This window comes from Podarcis filfolensis (genome assembly GCF_964270895.1).
Source record: "Podarcis filfolensis genome assembly, chromosome: 6".
Classification (NCBI taxonomy): domain Eukaryota; kingdom Metazoa; phylum Chordata; class Lepidosauria; order Squamata; family Lacertidae; genus Podarcis; species Podarcis filfolensis.
In genome coordinates, this window is record NC_139609.1 from 39,785,578 (window position 1) to 39,806,916 (window position 21,339).

General features: G+C 39.2%; 1 protein-coding gene across 1 annotated transcript; it reads left to right on the forward strand.

Moving 5' to 3' along the window:
• The first annotated feature begins 23 nt into the window (after positions 1–23).
• Positions 24–13,920, forward strand: TM2D1 (TM2 domain containing 1). Its single transcript, XM_083621308.1, has 7 exons — positions 24–206; positions 1,285–1,358; positions 1,907–2,015; positions 3,114–3,205; positions 6,022–6,095; positions 10,642–10,760; positions 13,051–13,920. Exons 1-6 carry the CDS (start codon positions 46–48, stop codon positions 10,750–10,752), a joined length of 621 nt encoding a protein of 206 aa, XP_083477434.1. The 5' UTR covers positions 24–45; the 3' UTR covers positions 10,753–10,760; positions 13,051–13,920.
• The last annotated feature ends 7,419 nt before the right edge of the window (positions 13,921–21,339 follow it).

Below are 21,339 nucleotides of genomic sequence, written 5' to 3' on the forward strand. Positions count from 1 at the left end.
AGATAGGGCGAAAACGTCAGCTGACCAGGGGGCTCGTTTTCCAACATGGCCGCCTGGCAGGAGATGCCGCTGTCAGGGAACAAGAGGAAAAAAGGCGGCGTGATCGCGCTCTGGTCCTTGGGAACCTTGTGCTTTGCTTGTCTCGCGGCGCAGGGCGCGGCGGGCGGCGACCCTTCTCTGAAGTGCGAAGACCTGAGAGTCGGCCAATATCCTGAAGCTGTGCGGAGGGCACCCAGCAGCGCCTGGTTGCCATGGTGATGGGCCTTGCAATGGGTTGGGGAGGGCCGTGGGGCTGCCCCTTTTCCCGGCAGAGCTCCTGCGATTTAAAACACCCGGTGAGGTCTTCGCACCACTTCAGCTGCATGCTGGGCAGAAGCTACACCTGTTGAATCTTTTGTAGTCTTAAGGAGCACAGTAGCTCTGCCATACACAAAAAAGTGGCAAGATATGGGGGGGGGGGGAATATGTTTAAACCTCATGAAGTGACCTCATCAAGCAAGGCTCTCTGACATCAGGCAGTGATCAGGTGTAGAAAAAATTAAGCAGAAAAAGTCTAGTTCAAGAATGGAGAGTTTGGCTCTTCAGATGTTGCTGCACTCCAACTCCTGTTAGCCTCAGCCAGCACAGCCAGTGGTCAGGGATAATGGAAGTTGTAGTCTAGCAACATCTAGAGATCCACAGGTTCCCCACACCTGTTCTAAACAAATGGGCCGCCTATCTGAGGCTCCTGGGTCATATTTTGTTGTGGATAAAAGTACAACATTTAATTGTTTTAGCAGAGCAAGAAAGCCAGGATATTAAACTATGTTTTAAATAACATATTTTTAGACCATAGTTTAATAGCATCTTAATTTGTTATGAAACTGCTAACTGCCATTTCTGGATTGGATAAAATGGGAAACTATACTGAATAGGTTTAATTATAGTTCATACAAAGGGCTGTCTGGGTACAAGCAAAAATCTTCCTCAGATTTTGGCTTATTTAAACCATTATATGATTGTCTGATCTCTTCCATTTTGTTTATCTCACATTATTAGGAAGAGATAGATAAATACCAGGAAACTCTGTGTCTCTTGTAAAGCCTAGTTAAGCACTTCGTTTTTCAAATACAAAGTTTATATGTTTATATACCCAAAATATTAGTAATAAGAAGGAAAACAGGCCACTTCCGCCTGTAAAATCTTAGGCAGATAAAAACAATTTATCGTAATTTACTGTGTGGTTATTGTTGAACACTTAACATGGGAGTTCAATTTATACTTGTTTTCCTTAATTATTCAAACATATATTTGTGAAGATCCTAAAATAGACAATGAAACACAAGAACCTTTGAACTGTACAAATCACACTGCTTATGGTAAGGAGTATGGCAATAGAATGCTTTTAGTCTAGCTACTGGTGCATATTATTTGACTAAATGCTGTTCATGATAAACACTAGTTCCCGCACCCCATATTGATCATGCATAGTGGTGATCAGTAACACTGTGTATGGCACAATTTATAATTGAATGCATAATTGGTGTATTTATTTACAGTGATATGTGAACATCTTTGGTCCACAACCTTCTATGCACCTTGATAGTCTATGTTAATTTGTACTTCACAGTCTTGTCATATATATTTTGTTTAGCACAGCTTAGTGTCATAGGCGCAAATAAATTTGTTCAACTATTTTATCATGCTAGTCATTACTTTATAATGTTAATTCAGAAAACTTTAACTTGTATATTTCCACTTTTTCCAGAAAATATTTTATATTAAATCTGTAGTACAGTTGCATTCTTCTATGTGTAGTATTAGCTATCTTGATAAAAACATGCATATATTTATTTCACTTGTTCTGTATTTGAGGCCTTTCCCTGGAGTTTAGTGCAGAATGCTTTTTTTTTTTTTTTGCCCGCAGTCGCCTGTCTTCCAGCACCAAATATTACTTGCAAGAATTTATTTGGGAATGAAACCCAATTTACTGGAAAGGAAATTGGATTTTACAAGCCTATAGAGTGTCGAAACGTGTAAGTGAATATTTTTGTTCAATATATAATGCCACCACTTGTTGTAAAGCTTGGCTAAATTAATTATAAAATTGTTCATATACTTCAGCCACTTCCTTAGCCTGAAGTGTGATTTAGCCCTCTTCCTTCTCAGCTCTATGACAGGAGAGTGTAGAGGAGTAACACATCAGTTTTAAGAAATTGTAGTAAAACTGCTTCCCATCTAAAAGGTTCAGGCCCAGTTTTGGCACAGAAACTGCTTGGGTCGCCTTGTATGATTACCTCTGTCAGGGGAGAGACAGGGAAAATATGTCCCTGTTAATTCTCCTTTCCTTCTCAGCAACTTTCAATACCATCAACCATGGTATCCTTCTGGAGTGGCTGTCTACGTTGTGGGTGGGTGGCACTGCTTTGTGGTGGTTCCAGTCCTACTTGGATGGTTGTTCTCAGAGGGTGATGCTTGGGGAGCGTTGTTTGGCTCTGTGGATGCTTCATTTTGCGGTCCTTAGGGTTTGATTTTATCCCCCATGCCGTTTTAACGTATACATGAAACTACTGAGTGGGGTCATCCAGAGGTTTGGAGTATGTTGTGAGCAATATGCTAAGAACCCACAGCTCTACTTCTCCATTACATTTGCAGGTGTGGCAGTGGATGTCCTGGACTAAGGTCTTGCCTTGTTAATGGACTGGATGAGAGCCAAGAAACGAGCTCAATCCAGAGACCTAGACACTACTAAATGGGTGACTCCTTAGACTGGATGTATGAGAGGTTGCCTGCTCTTGATGGGGTTACTCTCTCTCTGAAGGAGCAGGTAGAACAGCTTCCATTGCTGTTCCTTGAGGCTCAGGTGACCTCAGTGGCATGGAGTGCCTTCCATCAGCTTTGGCTGCTGGCCCAAATGCACCCTTATCTTGGTAGAGGTAGCCTAACTTCTGTTGTCCATGCTCTGATAACATATAGGTTAGATTACTGCAACATTTTATATTGGGGGGGGGGCTGCCTCTGAGGACAGCTCGGAAACTTCAGCTGGTTCAGAATTCAGCGGCCAGATTGCTCACTGGGGCAAGGTGGTTTGATTTAACAAATTGTTTTCATCCACATTTCTCTCCTGTTTCTAGAAATGGTTACTCCTACAAAGTAGCAGTGGCTCTGTCTTTATTTCTTGGATGGCTGGGAGCAGATAGGTTTTATCTAGGGTATCCTGCATTAGGTGAGTGATTTATCTTCTTAGTATTAGGCTACCTCTATGGCTCACTATGCATCAAGGCAGTATTAAGAGCAGGTGCCATTCATACTGTAAACAAAGATGATTACACTGAAGATTATGATTACAGATAGGTAGCCGTGTTGGTCTGCCATAGTCAAAACAAAAAAATTTTTTTCTTTCCAGTAGCACCTTAAAGACCAACTAAGTTAGTTCTTGGTATGAGCTTTCGTGTGCATGCACACTTCGTCAGATACACGTGTATCTGACGAAGTGTGCATGCACACGAAAGCTCATACCAAGAACTAACTTAGTTGGTCTTTAAGGTGCTACTGGAAAGAAAAATTTTTTTTTGTTTTGAAGATTATGATGTATGTGTATTTTTGATCACAGCTAGAATGTGAAGTAATGATAAGTACAATTTGTGACCTAAATTTATGCCATGTATATGATGAATAAGCATTAAAACTCAGTTGGTAGGCTAGTCAAATTAACCACCATATTTTAAAAGTAAATATTTTTCACAAGCCTGCCATTTCAGATCACATTGTGAAGCTTCTCCATTGAATTCCATGTTTACAAGCCATGCCTGCTTCCTAGGCATCTGTGTATCAAAGAGCAAAAAGAGGACTTAATAAATGCTTGGGCTTTTTCCTCTTGCCCTCAGCAGCCTTTCTTAAGAGAATTCTCAGTCAGGCATTAGCCCCTTAGTCTGTCCTGCCCTTGACCACACTGAAAACTTACTCACATGATATGCTCCTCAATCTTGCCTATAATCCTGATAGGGATCTACATTAATCACATAGCTTTAAATATCCTCTTTCTTCTCTCCTTTCTTCCCTGCTCCCAAATTTAAACTACTTTTGTCATTTTTATACCCTTCTTGGCTGTATACCCTGTAAAATTAGAGTATTCCACAGTCTTAATACTGTAGTTACTAAGAAATATGAGTTGGTATTTGATCCTCAATGTGATCTGGTATAAGTCATTTGGCTTAGGCTTTGTCTGAAAACATTCATAACTTGGTAAAAAAATAATCATGGTTTTAGTATAACAATCTGCCTGATATTATGCATGCTTGCTGAGGAGTAAATGCCACTGAGTTTAGTGTGTTGAGGCTATGCTTGTATACTCATTTATCCAAATAAATAGGACTTTTGAAAAGAATCAGGGTAAAAGACAACAAAAACAGCCAATGTGATTGACAACACCCACTCATATGCTTCACTAAGGTCAAGGAGTTAAAAGGAGTTGATGGAGCAAGTGTGTGTGTGTTTGTGTTTGTTCCTTCTAGGATTCTTCATGGCTTGAGATGAAGTCAGGATAAATCAGTGTTGTCCCAATTGATACCAGCAATCAAAATGATTGGCAGCACCCTATCAAACATACACAACAAAACTGAGAAGGGTCTGGGAAAATATCTACCAGTCCAAGAAACTTTTTTTAAAAAAGAGAATTCATTCACATGTGAATATCATAGGCTTAGAAAATAGGTTAGTAGACATTTCAGAGATATTAACTTGTGTGGAATCATAAAAAAATCTCTTAGAGCCATTTTATCATGGTTTTTGTCTTCACAAAATGACTCCACATTAGAAAAGCTTTTCCGTCTTGGCATGAAATGTACTGCCAGACATCAGTACTTGGGCATATAAGGCGCCTGTCAGGTCCCTAAAATGCAAACAGCTCTACAGGAAGACTTCCCTGACTGTTGCCTCAGCAGAAAATGCTATAGAGGTAGAAGACAAGTATCTTTTAAAGAATTGGCACATGTTGCTTTTCTGTTATTTTTGCATTTTTCCCTGTTGCCAGTAAATATTTTGGTAGTAGCTGGCCTTGCTGTTTTGAGACACTGTTGGCAGGAGTGGTGCCTGTGCTTTTATATGCTTGGCTAAAGATGTTTTAATTATTTATTTGCCCATATTTTTATAAGTGTAGCAATCCTCATGTACCCATTTGGAATGAAACCCATTCAGATTATAGAGTGTCATTTTGGTTTTTCCCAATGGAATAGCAACCCATTAAGTCTGTCATTCTTCTTCATGTTAGACAAATAGACAGTTCTGTGACTCCAGTGTATTATTACAACGCTTACAAATATTCTGCTCTCCCATGTAAGCAAATGTAGTTTGTTCCAAATCTTTCCTAGATTGCTACAACATTGCTACTATATTAACACTATTCTTTTTTATCACTTTTGTCTTGAATTGGAAGCTGTTTGGACAGGGACCTGGCCACAGCATCAAACGAATTCCTAGCATTAAATAAATATAAAATTCTCAACGGCCATCTTCCATCATATCATGGAGCAAGTCCCTACCAATCAATTTAGAGGGTTTTCTTGCCCCCTTATACTTTCTGTACTGAAGTCATTTACATGTAGCTGTCTAAATTTACAGCCTGGGGGTAATATCTGCTGTCATACTTAGAGTAGACCAATTAACATAAATGAATTTAAGTCACTTAAGTCTATTGATTTCAATGGGTCTAACTCTTTACTTAGTTGGATATCACCTTGTGTGTGTTTGTGGCCATTCCAAGTTACCCACAGTATTTTGCTAATTGTAGTGTACCAGTCAAAGCCAGTTCTCTTCCCTACAAAAATTCTGTTTAGGTGTGTGTGTGTGTGTGTGTGTGTGTGTGTGTGTAAACTAAGCACTGAAAAATGACTACTTGGCTACACATATTCTTCTTCAGGATAATACCCAAGGGCTTCTAAGGAATTGAAAGATGTTTTATGAAGGAAAATATATCGTTGTCTAAAAACTAACACTCTAAACCTTTTTATGCTCTTCAATGTATGATTGTCACTTAATTCACAGGTTTATTAAAGTTCTGCACAGTAGGATTTTGTGGAATCGGTAGTTTAATAGACTTCATTCTGATTTCAATGCAGGTAAGCTTGCAACATCAGAATAAAAGACATTGGCTAGGATCCAAAAAGCTACTTAGATTTCCGCAAGGGACTTGTGCTAGCCCAGCAGAATTCTTCTTTCCCCCCATTTGAACAGCTGATTCCCATGCCATGTCAATAACTGCTTTTAAAACTTTCCTCAGTTTCAAAAGCAGTTTGCTATAGGGCTGTTCTATTTTTTAAAGAATGTGTTTTACAATTTTTTTTATTCCAGCAGTTCTAGTTTATTAACATTTAATTTATTTTTGAATAGTAGGAGTTATATAACAATGAAATATTTGTATCATTTCTGAAAGAGGCCCCTGGAACACAATTTTTCCATACCTTAGTCACTGCTAGGAAAAGTGAAATCATGTGGGAGGCGGGTGCAGAGGAGGGAAAAACACTAATAAAATATATGAGGCTTGGCAGTCCAGAAAAGTGTGTGAGAGAGGTTCCTAGATTTCAGATTTCTTTTATTTATTCAAGACTACATATTCAGATTATTATATTCTGAGGCCAATCTTCCATAACTGGGAGGACTTTGCTTTCCATTGTTGTAGTATTAGTCAGCTTATAGACCCATGTCACCTAATTTTTACTTGTATCCTATGTTACATACAGGCAACTCTCCCATTTGCACACATTCAAGCCATGCACGACTTGCTGATGCGCACACCATTTTCAGCACTGGAAGGGGGTAGGGCGGACTTACCTGCATCCCGCCAACACGCACAGTGCCTTGGAATGCAACCCCTGCATAAATGGGGAGTTGTCTGTATATAGTTGAGAACCACAAAGATAAAGCCACAGTATTTGCTAGTCTCAAAATGCATGTTTTGCTATGTGATCTAAACCAAGCACTGCCAAATCATATGAGCTGATTTAGCCTCCATGTATTTCAGCCTGAACAGCCAGCTAAAAATGTTGACTTAACCTTTACCTATCTGACTGATATTCACTATTTCTTGACATCATGCTCTCTTGGTCGACATGTAATAGCAAGTATGAATAACAGGTTCTATATTCAATCTGTATTAATATGCTCCACTGAGCATATTTCTATGTGACTGAAGAGCCAGAACCACACAAAAAGAAAGTAAATTTTAAAATGTATTAAGACTAAATAACTGGCACATTGTGAGAAATTGTAAATGTCCGTTTAAAATGGTGAAAGCATGAGATGAATAAACAGAAAGTTACATAAAAGTGATCATACTACCATAGATGTAATAATGGGGCTACTACAAATGCTGAAGAGAAGAAATAGGAAGTGTTTGTATTAACTATGTGAGATAAAACAAGAAATTATAAATGAAAAATGAAATATAAGAAAGCAGTTACCCTAACACCCTCCCTGCAGTCTAGCTAACTCAAAAACAGTAGGAAAGTTTCACTTTATTACAAAGGTATTCTGAAACAATATACAAAAAGTTACTTAAGATTTTAAAGCAAGTAGATTAAATGTATGATACATAGATATGTATGTATGTATTTCCCAAATATTGAGATAGAATTAAGGGCTTTAAGGAATAATGAGTAAATAAATGACTTTAAATTTGGAACATTTGGAAAATGTTAAGCAAAGGTTTATATCTACAAGAATTGCTATGGTAAGGGCTACTGGTTTCTGTTGGAAATATTGAGCTAAAATAATTCATAAGGTTTAGGGAAAATAAAAAATAGAATGTAAAAGGAAAAACCCTAGAAAAACTATGAAGCTACTCCTGGAAGCACGTTTCCTCGTCTTAGCAAACAGACAACCTACTCTCCATCTCCCCACACCACCAAGCTAGCATGCCTTCAGGGAATGTGCTGTTGAGGAGGGGGATGCCAGTTAAGTTAAATGTAAGAAAATATCAGGAGAGAGAAAGAAGCCCCCTCCTTGGTAAAGTCCACTTCTGTATGAGTTTCACTAATATTGAGCCCCTCTCATTTCAAATCATCTGACACAATCCAAATACTTTGCTCATTAAAATTACTCTTTAATTACTTTAGGCCTTGACCCAATATTTAAAATTTGTGCCTCTTCCTTTACTTTCAGCTCTGAGTCTTTTAGCTTTCCTTATCAGAACTATGTTATAAATTCTGCCCAAGCCTGGAAGAAGATCCTTGAAACCACCTGGTTCCTAGCTAAGATTGTACTCTCCTTTCTCAAACTAATTGCCCCAAACAAAGGCTTCTATCTCTAAACAGGGAAGAAAATATTCGTTAACATAAAAATAATCTTGTAATGTAACAAGCATATAGTACAAAGGCACACACCCGGGCATTTAGTGGAAAACGGGTGAAGACATCACTCACCACAAACTTGAGTACCCAGTTCATATCTTACACTCCCCTTTCATGCCATAGTTTGTAACTGGGGCCCTTTTCCTTGAACAGTTGCTTCCTGGTTTAATTAACCGAGAAATAGGTAACTCTTAAACTGTGAACAGGAAACTTGTACAATCAAAAGGTACCCCAAAACAGAAATAGATGGAAGTAATATCTTATTCCAGTCCCAATTAAACAAAAAATCTGTATTATTCCAGCATAGGTTTGAATGGATCACAGTGATAAATCCTCTGTTTCCTTGTTTTTAATTAGAATTGGGAGAACCATAATTTGCTCATCTGCAGTCCCGTTGGTGCTGCTATCAGAGAGCTGTCAACCATCCAGACACATATCTTCAAAGGAAGATATAGTGCCCATCACTGTGTTTATCTCAAAGTTAGAATTGTAGGAAGAATTATCCCTGTATCCAATTATGCTTTCTCATTAAAATATTTGACCTAGGCATAATAATAATCATGGCTTACTGGAACCAAACTTTTGTTCATATGATCTACTCCTGTACAGCCCCCCAGAACCTAGAAAATAAGTTCAAAAACCAACCAGATCCAACCATGTTGTTAAAATTTTAAAGACAAACAACGTATTATAATATTAATATTTTAATATATATACTTTGCCTTTTTTTCTGACAGGGACTCAAGGTGCCTTACAGCTAAAATAGAAACAACTTCCATTCATTTGAAGGGATTTGCTCTACCCTCAAATTCCACACCTCTTCTTGAACCACAATATCATAAAACATAGAGGTGTAATACTAGTAGGGTAGGTAAGGAATCCTGGGGTGGCAGATAGAACTTAAACTTCAGGACCAAACAATTAAGTTGCTATGAAGCATAGTTATAGACATTTCCACTCTGTTTTTGACACTTGGAAGGTAGGTTATTAATTTTTGGATGTTAACTGCCAGTGATTACAGTTCTCTGGCTTAAAATACAGGAGGGGTTTGTGGGGTTTGTTTTTTTTAGCAGTGGGGCTTAGAATAGATGAGTTTTGGACCTGCCAGCTAATGATTAAAAATAACTTTCAAGGTTTAAAATTATTGTACGCCAGAAATATAATACTCATGGATTCAAGAGGAGTTTTGGCAGAATAATTTCATGTATTGACACATTTCTCAGTTTGCCATTACAAAGGAAGAAATACATGTTTGTGGAAGTTTTATACAATATAGAAATACAGACATTAAACTCCTTGATTTAAATCTACCCATTCAGGCTCCTCTCAGCTTCTCTGTTCAGCTATGTTAGCACTTAGGTAAAACTGATGTGACATTAAAACTCCTAGAACATAATTTCACAGCATGGGAGGGGGAACTGTAATTATGAGCCTATCCTATATAATACGGAACTTAATCCATTACAATAGTGTGCTTGAAACTGCATGTTGCCATCATAGGTATAAATGAATTTGTGAGGTTTCTGGGATGAATTGTAAACACCTGCCAATTAAACATTTTAATGCAAAGATCAGATTTTTAGTTGGGTCAGCTTTTATATTAAATTAAAGAAAGTTGAGGATGAGAAGGATGTTTACAAAAGGGAATGTTTCCAGATTATTTTGGCACTATGTTTTTACTTCCTAAATAGCCTTAAATGGTTGCTGAAACTGTTGCTTAGTAAAAACATTTGATTGTGCTTGACACTTGAAGAGCTGGTTCTTTTAAACACAAAACAGTGTTTCTGAATTTCCTAAACACAGATGTTTGTGGAAACATATGTGTCAGTATTCACATGTAAAGGTAGTGTAATTTCCACCCTATTGTTGAAACTTCAGAAAATGTCAGCAGTGTTATAACAATTTATACATGCTACTGCATATTCTCCTGTAGGAATCTTGTGGCTTTTGTTTGCTTCTAAGTCCCAGCTGCACCTAAAGATTCATGCGCCCACCACCTGACTGAAACTAAGCAGGTCTCAGTCTGGTTAGTGCCTGGATGGGTGACTGCCTGTAAACATTCTTGGGTTCTGGGCAGGGAGAGTATATAAATGAGTCACCCGACAAACATTTAAAAGAGAATTCCAGTCATATTTGTTTTGGAATAATAAGCTCTAATAAGTAGTTTTAGCTCTAATTAGAGGTTTTATGTCTTGCTGGGCTAGGGTAATGGTTTTAATAGATTCTTTTTCATATATACTGTTCAAAATCGTATTTTGTTTTATTTTTGTTCAAAATGATTTTAAATATATATATATTGTAATGCATTCTCTTTTAGATCGTTGGACCTTCTGATGGCTCTAGTTACATCATAGATTATTATGGAGCAAGACTTACCAGACTGAGTATTTCTAATGAGACATTCAGAAAACCACAAATATACCCTTAAACATGCCAGTAAGTGCCTTGATTTGGGTATGTTAAAAATTCATTAATTGATTAATAACTATTACTCTTGTAAAATGAAGTATGCATGGCACAGAGGAGTCGAATGCTTGTTTCCTGTCATGTAACAGAAAACCAGAATAACTGCACAGTTCCATGATCTTTTTGTAACCAACCCCCTACAAATTCTAGGGAATTTTGTAACTAATGCAAGAGTATCTCTTTTTAGTGTTCAAAACTGCATTCACTCATCACATGCAACTTCCCCTCACCTATGATAAGAACACACAGCAGTGCAAAGACTCCAAACTCTCATTTGTCTTGTGGTTTGCAGAAGGTAGGAACGATGTGATTCTCTTCTTAACAGTGGCAGAGGAGGCTGTTCATTACCTTCTCCACAGTGAACCAAGCCAATATTGGTGGATCTCACTTGAAAAGACAGCAAGATGCAGTTTTTGGCAAAAGCAATGTTTAGTTACCCCACATTTTGCCTCCTCTTTCCTGTAGGTGGAGCCAAACCCCATAACCAAATACCTTATGCCTATTGAAACAAGTGCATTGCAAAGGTCAGGTTATAAGCTCAGCACTGATCCTGTCTGTGTTTAGCCTACAAGGAAAGCCTATATAGTATTGCCTGCTGCTGTGTTGATGCATCAAGTTTCTAGACTATTCAACAATTTCAAAGATTATCTTCCATTAGTATAATTACTATATAAATCCCATTTTGAAGAAGTTTGCAACATGTACTTTAAATCTACAACTGAATTGTTCAGTAACACAGCGATCAGGTCTGTCTTATGCACTGAGAAAAGGCACATTTTATATGAAATAGGGAGAAGGCTTGAAAACACACATGGGACTCATGTACCACCTGGTAGTCTGGTTCACATATCATGTTACGGCAAAGCATGGCTTAATAAAAATGTGCCAGCTCCCAGGGAAGAGATCATGGCCACTTTGCTCCTCCCTACTTGTTTTGCTGCTGTGCTAAGCTGTGGTTTGGCTTAGTATTCAAACTCAAGCTCATGACTTAGCTGTCTCTAGACAAATCACAAACTGAAACTAAGGTTTGTCCTATGGTTTTTACAGCTCATGGTTTGTCAGGGAGAGCTGAATCATGAGCCCAGTTTCAGATGGCACCCTAAGCCAGGCCACAGCTTATGGCAGGAGCAAAATGACTGGGGAGGAGCACAGTGACTGTTTTCACCAGGAACCCACCCATTGGCTCATTTGTGCTAAGCCAGTGAGTTCTTTGGCTCAGTTTGGTGCCATGTGGTTTCCCAATACAGTTGAAAACAGCCGACAGATATTTCTCAGGATCATATTAAATGACTTCCATATTAAACTTCTGTATTGTAAGTTTGCAGGCATGCAAGTTTGCAACTTCAAGCGATCAGAATGTATTTGTATCCTGCAATTACAATTTGTACCAAGGATACCATTCATTTGCATTGTTTTCCAGTGTATAAAAGTTTGCTATTGAAATGTGTCTATTTCCTTGCTGGTTCACAACCAGGTGACAAGAAGTAGGTGATTTATAGCTGTCTACTAGCTCACATATGCATTTTGCTGCTACTGGTGTTTATCTCTAGGGTATGCAATAGTTTAATGTGCTTAGCTATAGTTTAAGTCAGAGTTTGTCAGCATGTACCCTCCAGATGTTACTGGACTACAGCTCATATCATCCCTGGCCATTGGTCATGCTCACTAGAGTCCAGCAATATCTGGAGACACCACAGTGGCTATCCCTGCTTTAAGCTATAGACTGACGTAGAGCAAAGAGGAAGAGGCTCAGAAGTCAGCTAACCTAGCTGCCCATGGGTGGCAGCTAGGTTAGCTGACTTCTGAGCCTCTTCCTCTTTGCTCTACGTCAGTCTATAGCTTAAAGCAGGGATAGCCACCCAGCAGCAGCTGTGTTCTACAGTAGTATCCCGATGACAAGCCCTGGGAATGAACATAGATAAAAGGTATGGTTGGAAGAGAAGATGCAGCTCATGTCTATCCTATAACCAGCCTTATAGAATTTTAGTCCTATGAAAGGGAGCAGAAAGGAGAAAAAAAGTGAAGAAAATCCAAGCTCCATTCTTGCTGCAAATGGGGGGCAGCTGTTGTTCAGGCTTTGAGGGGGATGTGTGTTTGACTGTGCTGTTGCAGAGGGGACTCAAGAGGCTACTATTGTGCTCTGGGTTCCTGTGGGACAAGAGGCAGCTTCACAAACTGTCTTTCATTCATGGAAGCTATACAACCACTCATGCTTTCCCAGTGACAGGAATTAATCATTTAATACTTTGATTTCTTCCAGAGTTCAGCTGAACAATAACTAATGGAAGGGGTCTGCCTTCAAAGGACATGATTTGATGGAAGCATCTGTGTCATCAGTTGTCTCGTTGTCTCTGCCCATGCCAAAAAGCAGAAGACAGCTTCATCATACACAGGCCATGGTTTGGCAATAACCATAGCCCTGACAAGAATAGGACAGTGACTTTGCTTTTAAATTATTTTGTTAAATAAGAATAAACAATGGACATAAATTATGGAGAATGCATCATGAATTACTGCACAATGGACTTAATACAAATTGCATAAAAACTCTGAAAAGCGTATGTGCGAACATAAAAGTAAAGGCAGGAAGAAATGACCTCAGATTCAGCATCCCTTTCCTGACTGCTCTTTAAAAGCAAGAGGAGAAGTCAAACAAAAAAATGTTGTTTTACAGATGTACCAAGTTCCAGCTCATTCATTCTCTCCCTCCCTTGCATCAAGTACATCCTGTACTTTTGGCAACAAGTTGACTGGATATTTAAAAGCTGCGAACTGCTCTGAAAGTTTCACATAGTGGGTTATGGGCCATGTGTGTTTGATCAAAATTCAATTACTGCACTGTGCCAGGCTTGGAAACCTATCATTGCAAGTTATGAAGTATGACGAAATAAGCTACTCTAATTGGTTCAGTATGGGGAGCAGTCTCAACCAAGCTTGTTATGATAAATAGCTTCCTGTGTTAAAGGTTCTCTGGAGCTTAAGTGTCTTGGCTCACCTCCTTCAACAGAATAAGAATATTGTTCCCTAGGAACACTTACATCACTGTCCCTCTCCCCATTTCAGAGCTAAATGTTTGTAGCATTTTCATCTTGCTGTTCGTGAGGAATATAAACAATGGTCATTGCTGTCATTTCCCTTGTCTTCTTTCTGTCACTTTTTCCAACCATAAAGCATTTGTGCTTTTCCCAGTATGAAGAGAGGTATAAAAAGTCTCTTAATATTTCAGCACAACTACCGTTGGCAATTTCACTTTTGTCAGCTTTGTTGCCACCTGGAAACTGTTGTTTAAAGTCAAGTCCACTTCATAAGAGCTAAAATAAGAGGGGAATGCACTGTGTCTCTAAGCCTACATCAGCACTTGTTAAACGAGTTGCTGAAAGAGCGAGCTCAGTTACTGACTTCATAGTTTTACTTATGGAAGCAGTGTCTGTTCTCTTATTCTCACAATAGCCAGCTGTGAAGGAACAAGCCCAGAACAACCTCTGGCTAGATAGATAGATAGATAGATAGATAGATAGATAGATAGATATAGTCGGCAACAAGAGTCTTTGTAAAAAGATGGCTATCCAACACTCTCAGCCGTTTTAGAAGGATTTAAAACTGTTTGCCTGCCATTTTGTTAAGAGGAAGCTATGGAATATATATGCCTTTCCTTTAGTGGTTTGACCTGCTGGACTCATTTACGTGTACAGGTCATAATGTGGTCCTCAATCTTCTACGTTTGATAATTGAGCATACCAAGTGCTGTTATCCGGTTACCATTTGTTTTCTGAGCTTTGATCTCATCATAGCTTGCCATAATATTTAAATGTCCTGTTTAACCTTCTGCTAAGAGATGTGCGTAATGCTGAAGTCGGCATTTCCAGTTTATGCTAGATCCACTGCAAAAAAAGAGAAATGTTCCATTTTAAAAAGCAATCTCCTTAGTCATCACTTAATCAAGCGATGACTAAGTGCAGCAATACAAAATTAGGGGGAGGAAAACTTGGTACAATAAATTTGAGTATCTACGTCAGAGTAGGATGAGAAATAAACCCTGCCGTTGCTTTTGTAAATCAGATGTGATCAAATACTTTGGGATGGGAGGAGGGAGCATGTTAAATGTCCTTAGCTTGAATATTGAACTTTGCAGATTTTTAAGATTTATTTATTTTTTAACAATAGCAGGTAGATTATAGTAATCATGTTATGGCTTTTAATAAAGTTCTGACAAGAAGTAACTTTACCTTTAAAAATAGAATGTGACTGCAGGCACTTATGCTAATCTTCCTTTTGGCAAATCAGCTTTTTTTGTATTGAATCTCGCTTGATTGAATAGCACTGGAGCTGCCAGAGTAAATGCTATTATCAATGCACAGTAATTAAGGAAATAGTCCTTGTCACTCGAACAGCGTCCAGGCTGTGCCTGCTGTAATAAAGTTAAATGATAAAGAAATCTCTTTAAATAAAGTGCAGCTACTGGAGTGTGGTTACTTCTGAAATGCAGTGGAACAATGCAGTAGAACAATTATTGGTGATAGGAAAATATGCCCACTGAACACAATGAGAATGTAGACTTCCAAAACATATAACATATGGCATTAAACAATTAATCTTCTGATTTAAAGCTAGAGAACCATGTTTTAATCCTCCAGCTCTCAATATTGACAAGCACAGAGCTTTTTTCGTCTTTCCTGCACTTATATCTCTTCAAGGTATAATACAAGGTTATTAACAAAGTGTACCTGGATTTTGTCAAGCTGACTTGTACTCTGATATCTAACATACCATAGTCTATCTAGGGTATGAACACCTCCTGTTTAAAGGTTAAGGAATTTAGCATGAGATACAACTAACTGATACTAGCAATAATTGGGTGTCACTCTTCTGTGCCAGTTTTTGCACATCAAATGCTTTTCCTCCGCTACAACAGCTAAACACAAGCTACTAAAAAACTACCCAGAAAGCCTCTACTTCTTCTGAGTCATAGTTTGAAGAGACTATTCCTAGTTAAGGTATTGGGATTGCTGTCTAAATTCAAAGGGATTCCAGTCCAAATTAAAGTTAAAACTGGTAGTGCAGGAGTTCAGAGTGACAGTTAACCATACTTGCAGAAATACAATGCAACTAGTAGTTTAGAAGTGACAGTGACATAAAAACTAGGTTCAGGTAGGCTGAATCTAGACAGCAGGTTACCAGGTTGCCACGCATTATGCAAGTGGTAGTTCAGGTTAAGGAGCGAAGCAAGGGCTTGTGCTAATGGAATGATGCGCTGTGAAATAATTTGCAGGGCACGATAGCAAAGAGACTGTAGAGAAATGAAAAATGTTAGGAAGTATGTTACATACAGTAGAACAACATAGCACTATGTGGTATAGTGGTTAAGAGTGGTGGACTCGTAATCTGGTGAACCAGGTTCACTTCCCTGCTCCTCCACATGCAGCTGCTGGGTGACCTTGGGCTACTCACACTTCTCTGAAGTCTCTCAGCCCCACTCACCTCACAGAGTGTTTGTTGTGGGGGAGGAAGGGAAATGAGAATGTTAGCCGCTTTGAGACTTCTTCAGGTAGTGATAAAGCGGGATATTAAATCCAAACTCTTCTTCTTAAGTGTGTTAGACCAGCAAAACTAGGGAACAATATTCTCTGTATCAGTACTTGGATTTTTCTGAGGTACTCACTGCTCAGGCAGTGCAGTGTATTAATTATTTCTAAATTTGCGCCTATATACACAAATTAGCTTTTGCAAATCCGCATCCCCATTTTTATCACAATGCAGAAGTGGCCACCCTGCATCCGTACATGTCATGGTGATGTATCAAAAGCTACTTCCAGCACATTTGGGCACCTCTACGTTATCCTTTGCTGCATTTTCTCTGTGCCACACACTGGAACAATCTTCTCTCATTCTATGCAGGAAGGAAAGCACATGGCAACAGCAACAACCATGGTTATTTAGGAACTACACTATTCAGAGTCTTTTCATTCCAGTTAACCAACTCAAGTTATTTGAAAGCATTTTTTTTCTGGCATATTCAGAAATTTGCAGGCATGTGTAGCAGAGCTAAGGAAAAGCTTAAGGACCCTAACCTTCCAACAGACCTCATTAATGCCTAAAACACATAGGCATGTGAGTGTTTGAGCTGTGGTAGTTGCCAATTCTTTGTTCTAGAAAGCCACAACAATGTCCTTCAGTACTGTGCATTGCAACTTAAGCAGGGGTGTGCCAATACACCTTTAAAAAAAGAAGAAGCTGGTTTTAAAGTTGAGACATGCCAAATCTGAAAGTAGATGCTCTCCATGTTGCAGAGACTAGATGCACATATTTCTTTGTTGCTTCAAGGACAAAGGAAGCACTCATTCAATTAGAAGAGACATGGGGTTATGGCATAAAGCTTCGTTCCTTCAATAAAGAAAATTCTGGAAGACGAATGTTGACCTTAAGTCACAATAAGTGCTGTTAAAATAATGACTGTACTGTAAGTCTAAACACACACACACACACACACACACACACACAGAGAGAGAGAGAGAGAGAGAGAGAGAGAGCTCTACTGCTTTATAGACATGCAGAACTTTATCCCTTATATGGCTACCCTGCCCAGCAGATACCAGGGGCCGTTATGTAAGACACAAAAGAGTAAACTGGACTTGGGTGTTGTTTATCCTAAATGTTACCAAACACAAACGGCTCACTCAAATTGCTGCAGTTCTTCTACAGATGGGGCGGCAACCAAAGCCATCAAGTAAAGCTTCATTTGAGTCACAGCTTGCTAGGTCAGGATTCGGTCCTGAAATAACTATTTACAAAAGCCCGCCTTTTACTCACCTGCACTACACGCTCTCACACACCGAAGATGATAAGGCAGGGATGGTGAAAAATACCAGCCGTAAGGCATAAGTGTATATAATCATCTTTAGACATTTTTGCACCTGCAGCAAACTAGTAAATTGATTCCAACCCTCTCCCTGTGCATTTTTGTTTTAACAGCATGTACCAATAGAATATAAGAGCAGCCTTCTGGATTGGGCCAGTGGTGCCATCTAACCTAGCACCCTGTTCCGGCCAGCCAGATGCCTGTGGGAAGCCCACAACCAGGGCTTCCTGAGGTTTCCAGAATCTAGTATTCAGAGGTATTACCACCTTCAACCATGGAAGCAGAGCACAGCCATCATGGTTAGTAGCCTTATTCGCCATGAAATTGTCAAATCCTCTTGTAAAGCCGTCTAAGTTGGTGGCTATCACTGGCTCCAGTAGGAGCAAGTTCTATGGTTTAATCATGAACTGCTTAGTATTTTCTTTAATGTGCCCTGAATATTCCAATATTCAGTTTCATTGGATGTCCAGAAATCCAAATAATTTGTCCAGCTTCTCTGCAATCTCCTTATGCTCCTTGTCTTCTCTTGTTTGAACAAGACTTCCTTTTTTTTTAAAAAAAAGGAAGCTTTCTTTTGACTCTGTTCATCAACCACTTTGGCATGCTCTAGGCCCTCATGGTACCTTTCCTCATCTTCGGTATCCACTCCAGATGAGCTTCCACTATTGTGTTTTTAAACAACTCCCAGGCATTTTGGAATGATTTGACCCTCTTGACTTTGCCTTTCAACTTCCTTTTTACCAATCCCCTCATTTGGGGGAAAATTCTTCTTTTGAAGTCAAATGTGACCATGTTGGATTTTCTTGGCAAATGGCCATTTACATGTACGTTTAATTTAATAGCACCATGGTCACTGCTCCCAATTAGACTTTGGAGATAAGAAAATGCTGCCCTTCTGAAATCTGCTACCTGCAGCTACTGCTTCATGTAATTTCATGGTCACATAGTCCTATTTGACACAAGCATTTCTGGTTAGGATGATCTTTGTTGAGCACATTTTTCATAAAACTGCAATCCAATTCTTAAAAGTCCTCACTTATTAAAATCTATTGCACTGCATTTGCTTGCCTCCTCTTACATCCTGCAGTCCTTGAGAGAAACATAAGCAAAAACACAACACAGGAATGCTAGTGATGGACCATTACTACTATCTAACATTGCCATTGCTCAAAATATGCCATCTTCTCCCTTCAATGTACTGTCCCAGGCAGTCATTTAAATTGCCTAGTGCAGTATTCCCCAACTGATGCTCAAGATCAATTGTGATTCTTGATTGTAAATCAGTCAAAGCAGTAGGACAGCAGAATATTACCTTGATTGTCCTATCTTTGTTATGGATATTCTTTTTCTAGCTGGCCCGTGAAGCCATTTACCCCAAACCATGCCCATTTGTCCATCAGCTGGCATCACCCAGTTGATGGGAAAGGAGTGGGGCTCAATTTCATTGGGTACCGATTCACTAGCTCATTCCCTGTGGAGAATGCTTGGGTGAAGAAGACCCTCATAGCCAACAAGATTGAACCTTCCACTCATCTGCTAGAAATTGAGCTAAACATTTGCTAAAATGTTCCCAGTAGGGAATGCACTGGTGAAACAGACCCATAACCCCAACTCCAAAGGACAACTCTGACGGGTGGGATCACCTACCTATCAGTCAGCTGCAGACAGTATCATGATGTTAGATGGCAGACAGATCAATAGCCCTGCCGACCTGTCAACATTGGTCCACGAGCAGGGGTGGGGGGAGAGATAAAGATCTGTCCTGCCAGGCCAAAAAAGTTTCCCAGCTCTGTCTTAGAAGCGTTTTCCTAAAGTTTTTTTGTACCCCAAGTCTGTTGATAACTCTCTCTTGTTCATGGATGGTGTTGTTTGGGTGCAATCATTCAAAGACTTGATTACCACCAGCAGGTAGCTGCTATGTTAGTCTTTTTCAGCAAAAAAAAAGTCTAGTAGCACCTTAAAAACTAACAGATATTATTAATATATGAGCAAGAGTTTTGTGTTGTAAATATTGCACCCCACCTTGATAATTTGAATGAGTTGGTGGAATATATATAACGTGAAGTACTTCTCTTCATTGTTCCAGCCACTCCATTCCTTTCTCTCTCCCCCACCCCCTGCCACCAATTTCTCTACACCCTCTCCTGATAGCTGGTCAGCATTCCATGCCACAGAGCATGCTCAGTTCTCACTGGGCTATTTTTGTCTTCCTAAGCAATAGCACTCAGAGAATCAAACTGAAATTAGAATACAGGACTGCTTTTCTCTCTTCCTGTGGCTTAATGGCTTGCTCAAACTAGGGATTTGTTTTGAACAGCTACATTATTTGCCTAAATTGTTTAAATGTTGTAGGATTTTAACTAGTCCATTTGGAGAAAAAGAAGCAGCTATTAGCATCTCAAATCTTCACTTAGATCTTCAGCAGGTACCAGGATTGTGCAGCTGGATGTGAAGACACATAGGAAAGCAGTTTCCAGCCCATCATCCAGGCTTTGATGCATGTACCATGCAACAGACTCTTTGGTTCAGGAGGTTAAAAGTTATTAACTGAAAATCAATTCAAATTATATATATATAGAAAAGAGAGGCCTTTTGCCGCAGTACACAATTCACTCCCCACAGATAGCTTTCCCCTGCACTGCAGGGAAAGAAAGCTGCAATATTTGCATGAAACCAGATATCTTAAAAAAAACAAGGCACAGATGCAATACAACTTGTAAGTGCCATGTGAGGCTGTTTAGAATGTTTTGGTAACAAAAATTCAGGTAACTGAACAAGCTAGTTGCAGAGATTTATGATTACCGAGTGGTCATATTGAAAGGCATTACATGAAGCTGGATAAACAAGTTTTGACAACTGACACTGAGAAAATGGAGACTTTAAAAGGAAATCCAACTGTAAAACAACACAATGCAGTCCGTGTAATTAAAAAAAAAAGACAAATAGTTTTAATTTTCACCCAAACACATAATTCTCCCTGAAAAACCATGGGAACTGTAGTTTGTTAAGAGTAATGGACACTATAGCTCTGTAATGGGTAAACCACAGTTCCCAGGAAAATAATGTGCTTTGAACGTATGGTGTGTATGCAGGATAGTTAACACAGGTGTGCATCAGTTGGATGTATACTTCAATTAGTCTTCCTAAGTATTTGAAATATACTTGAGTGTTGCCTCCGCCGCAAAGTCCAATACATTTCGCTCTTCAGAGCAGAACCCAAATGTCCCCCAGCCCCCTTGCTAGTGCTAACACTTTTCATTGAATCGTAGAGTTGGAAGGGATCTTGAGGGCCATCTAGTCCAACCCCCTGCAATGCAGGGGTCTTTTTGCCCCACGTGGGTCTCTCACCTACGACCCTGAGACTAAGAGGCTCATGCTAAGAAAAGCCTTTCTGCACCATTCAGAATCAATTCTTTCCTTCCTCAACGTGGTGCCCTCTGAAGCAGATCACTTTACTATCTTGCAAGGCTGGACTGACCTTGCATGCCATCCCATACTGTCTGTTTTATTTTAATTATTTATCTTTGCATAGGGAAACTATAAGCAAATTTTGGGGTGTTTTTTCTTTCCCTCCAAACGAAACAAGGCCAGGTTTTCCTTGAAAGGTGCTTGAGAAACCTGCTTCCAACAAGCAACAAAGTGATCATGAATCCTTGGGCAAATAATTTTGCAGGGACAGCATGCTCCTCCTCC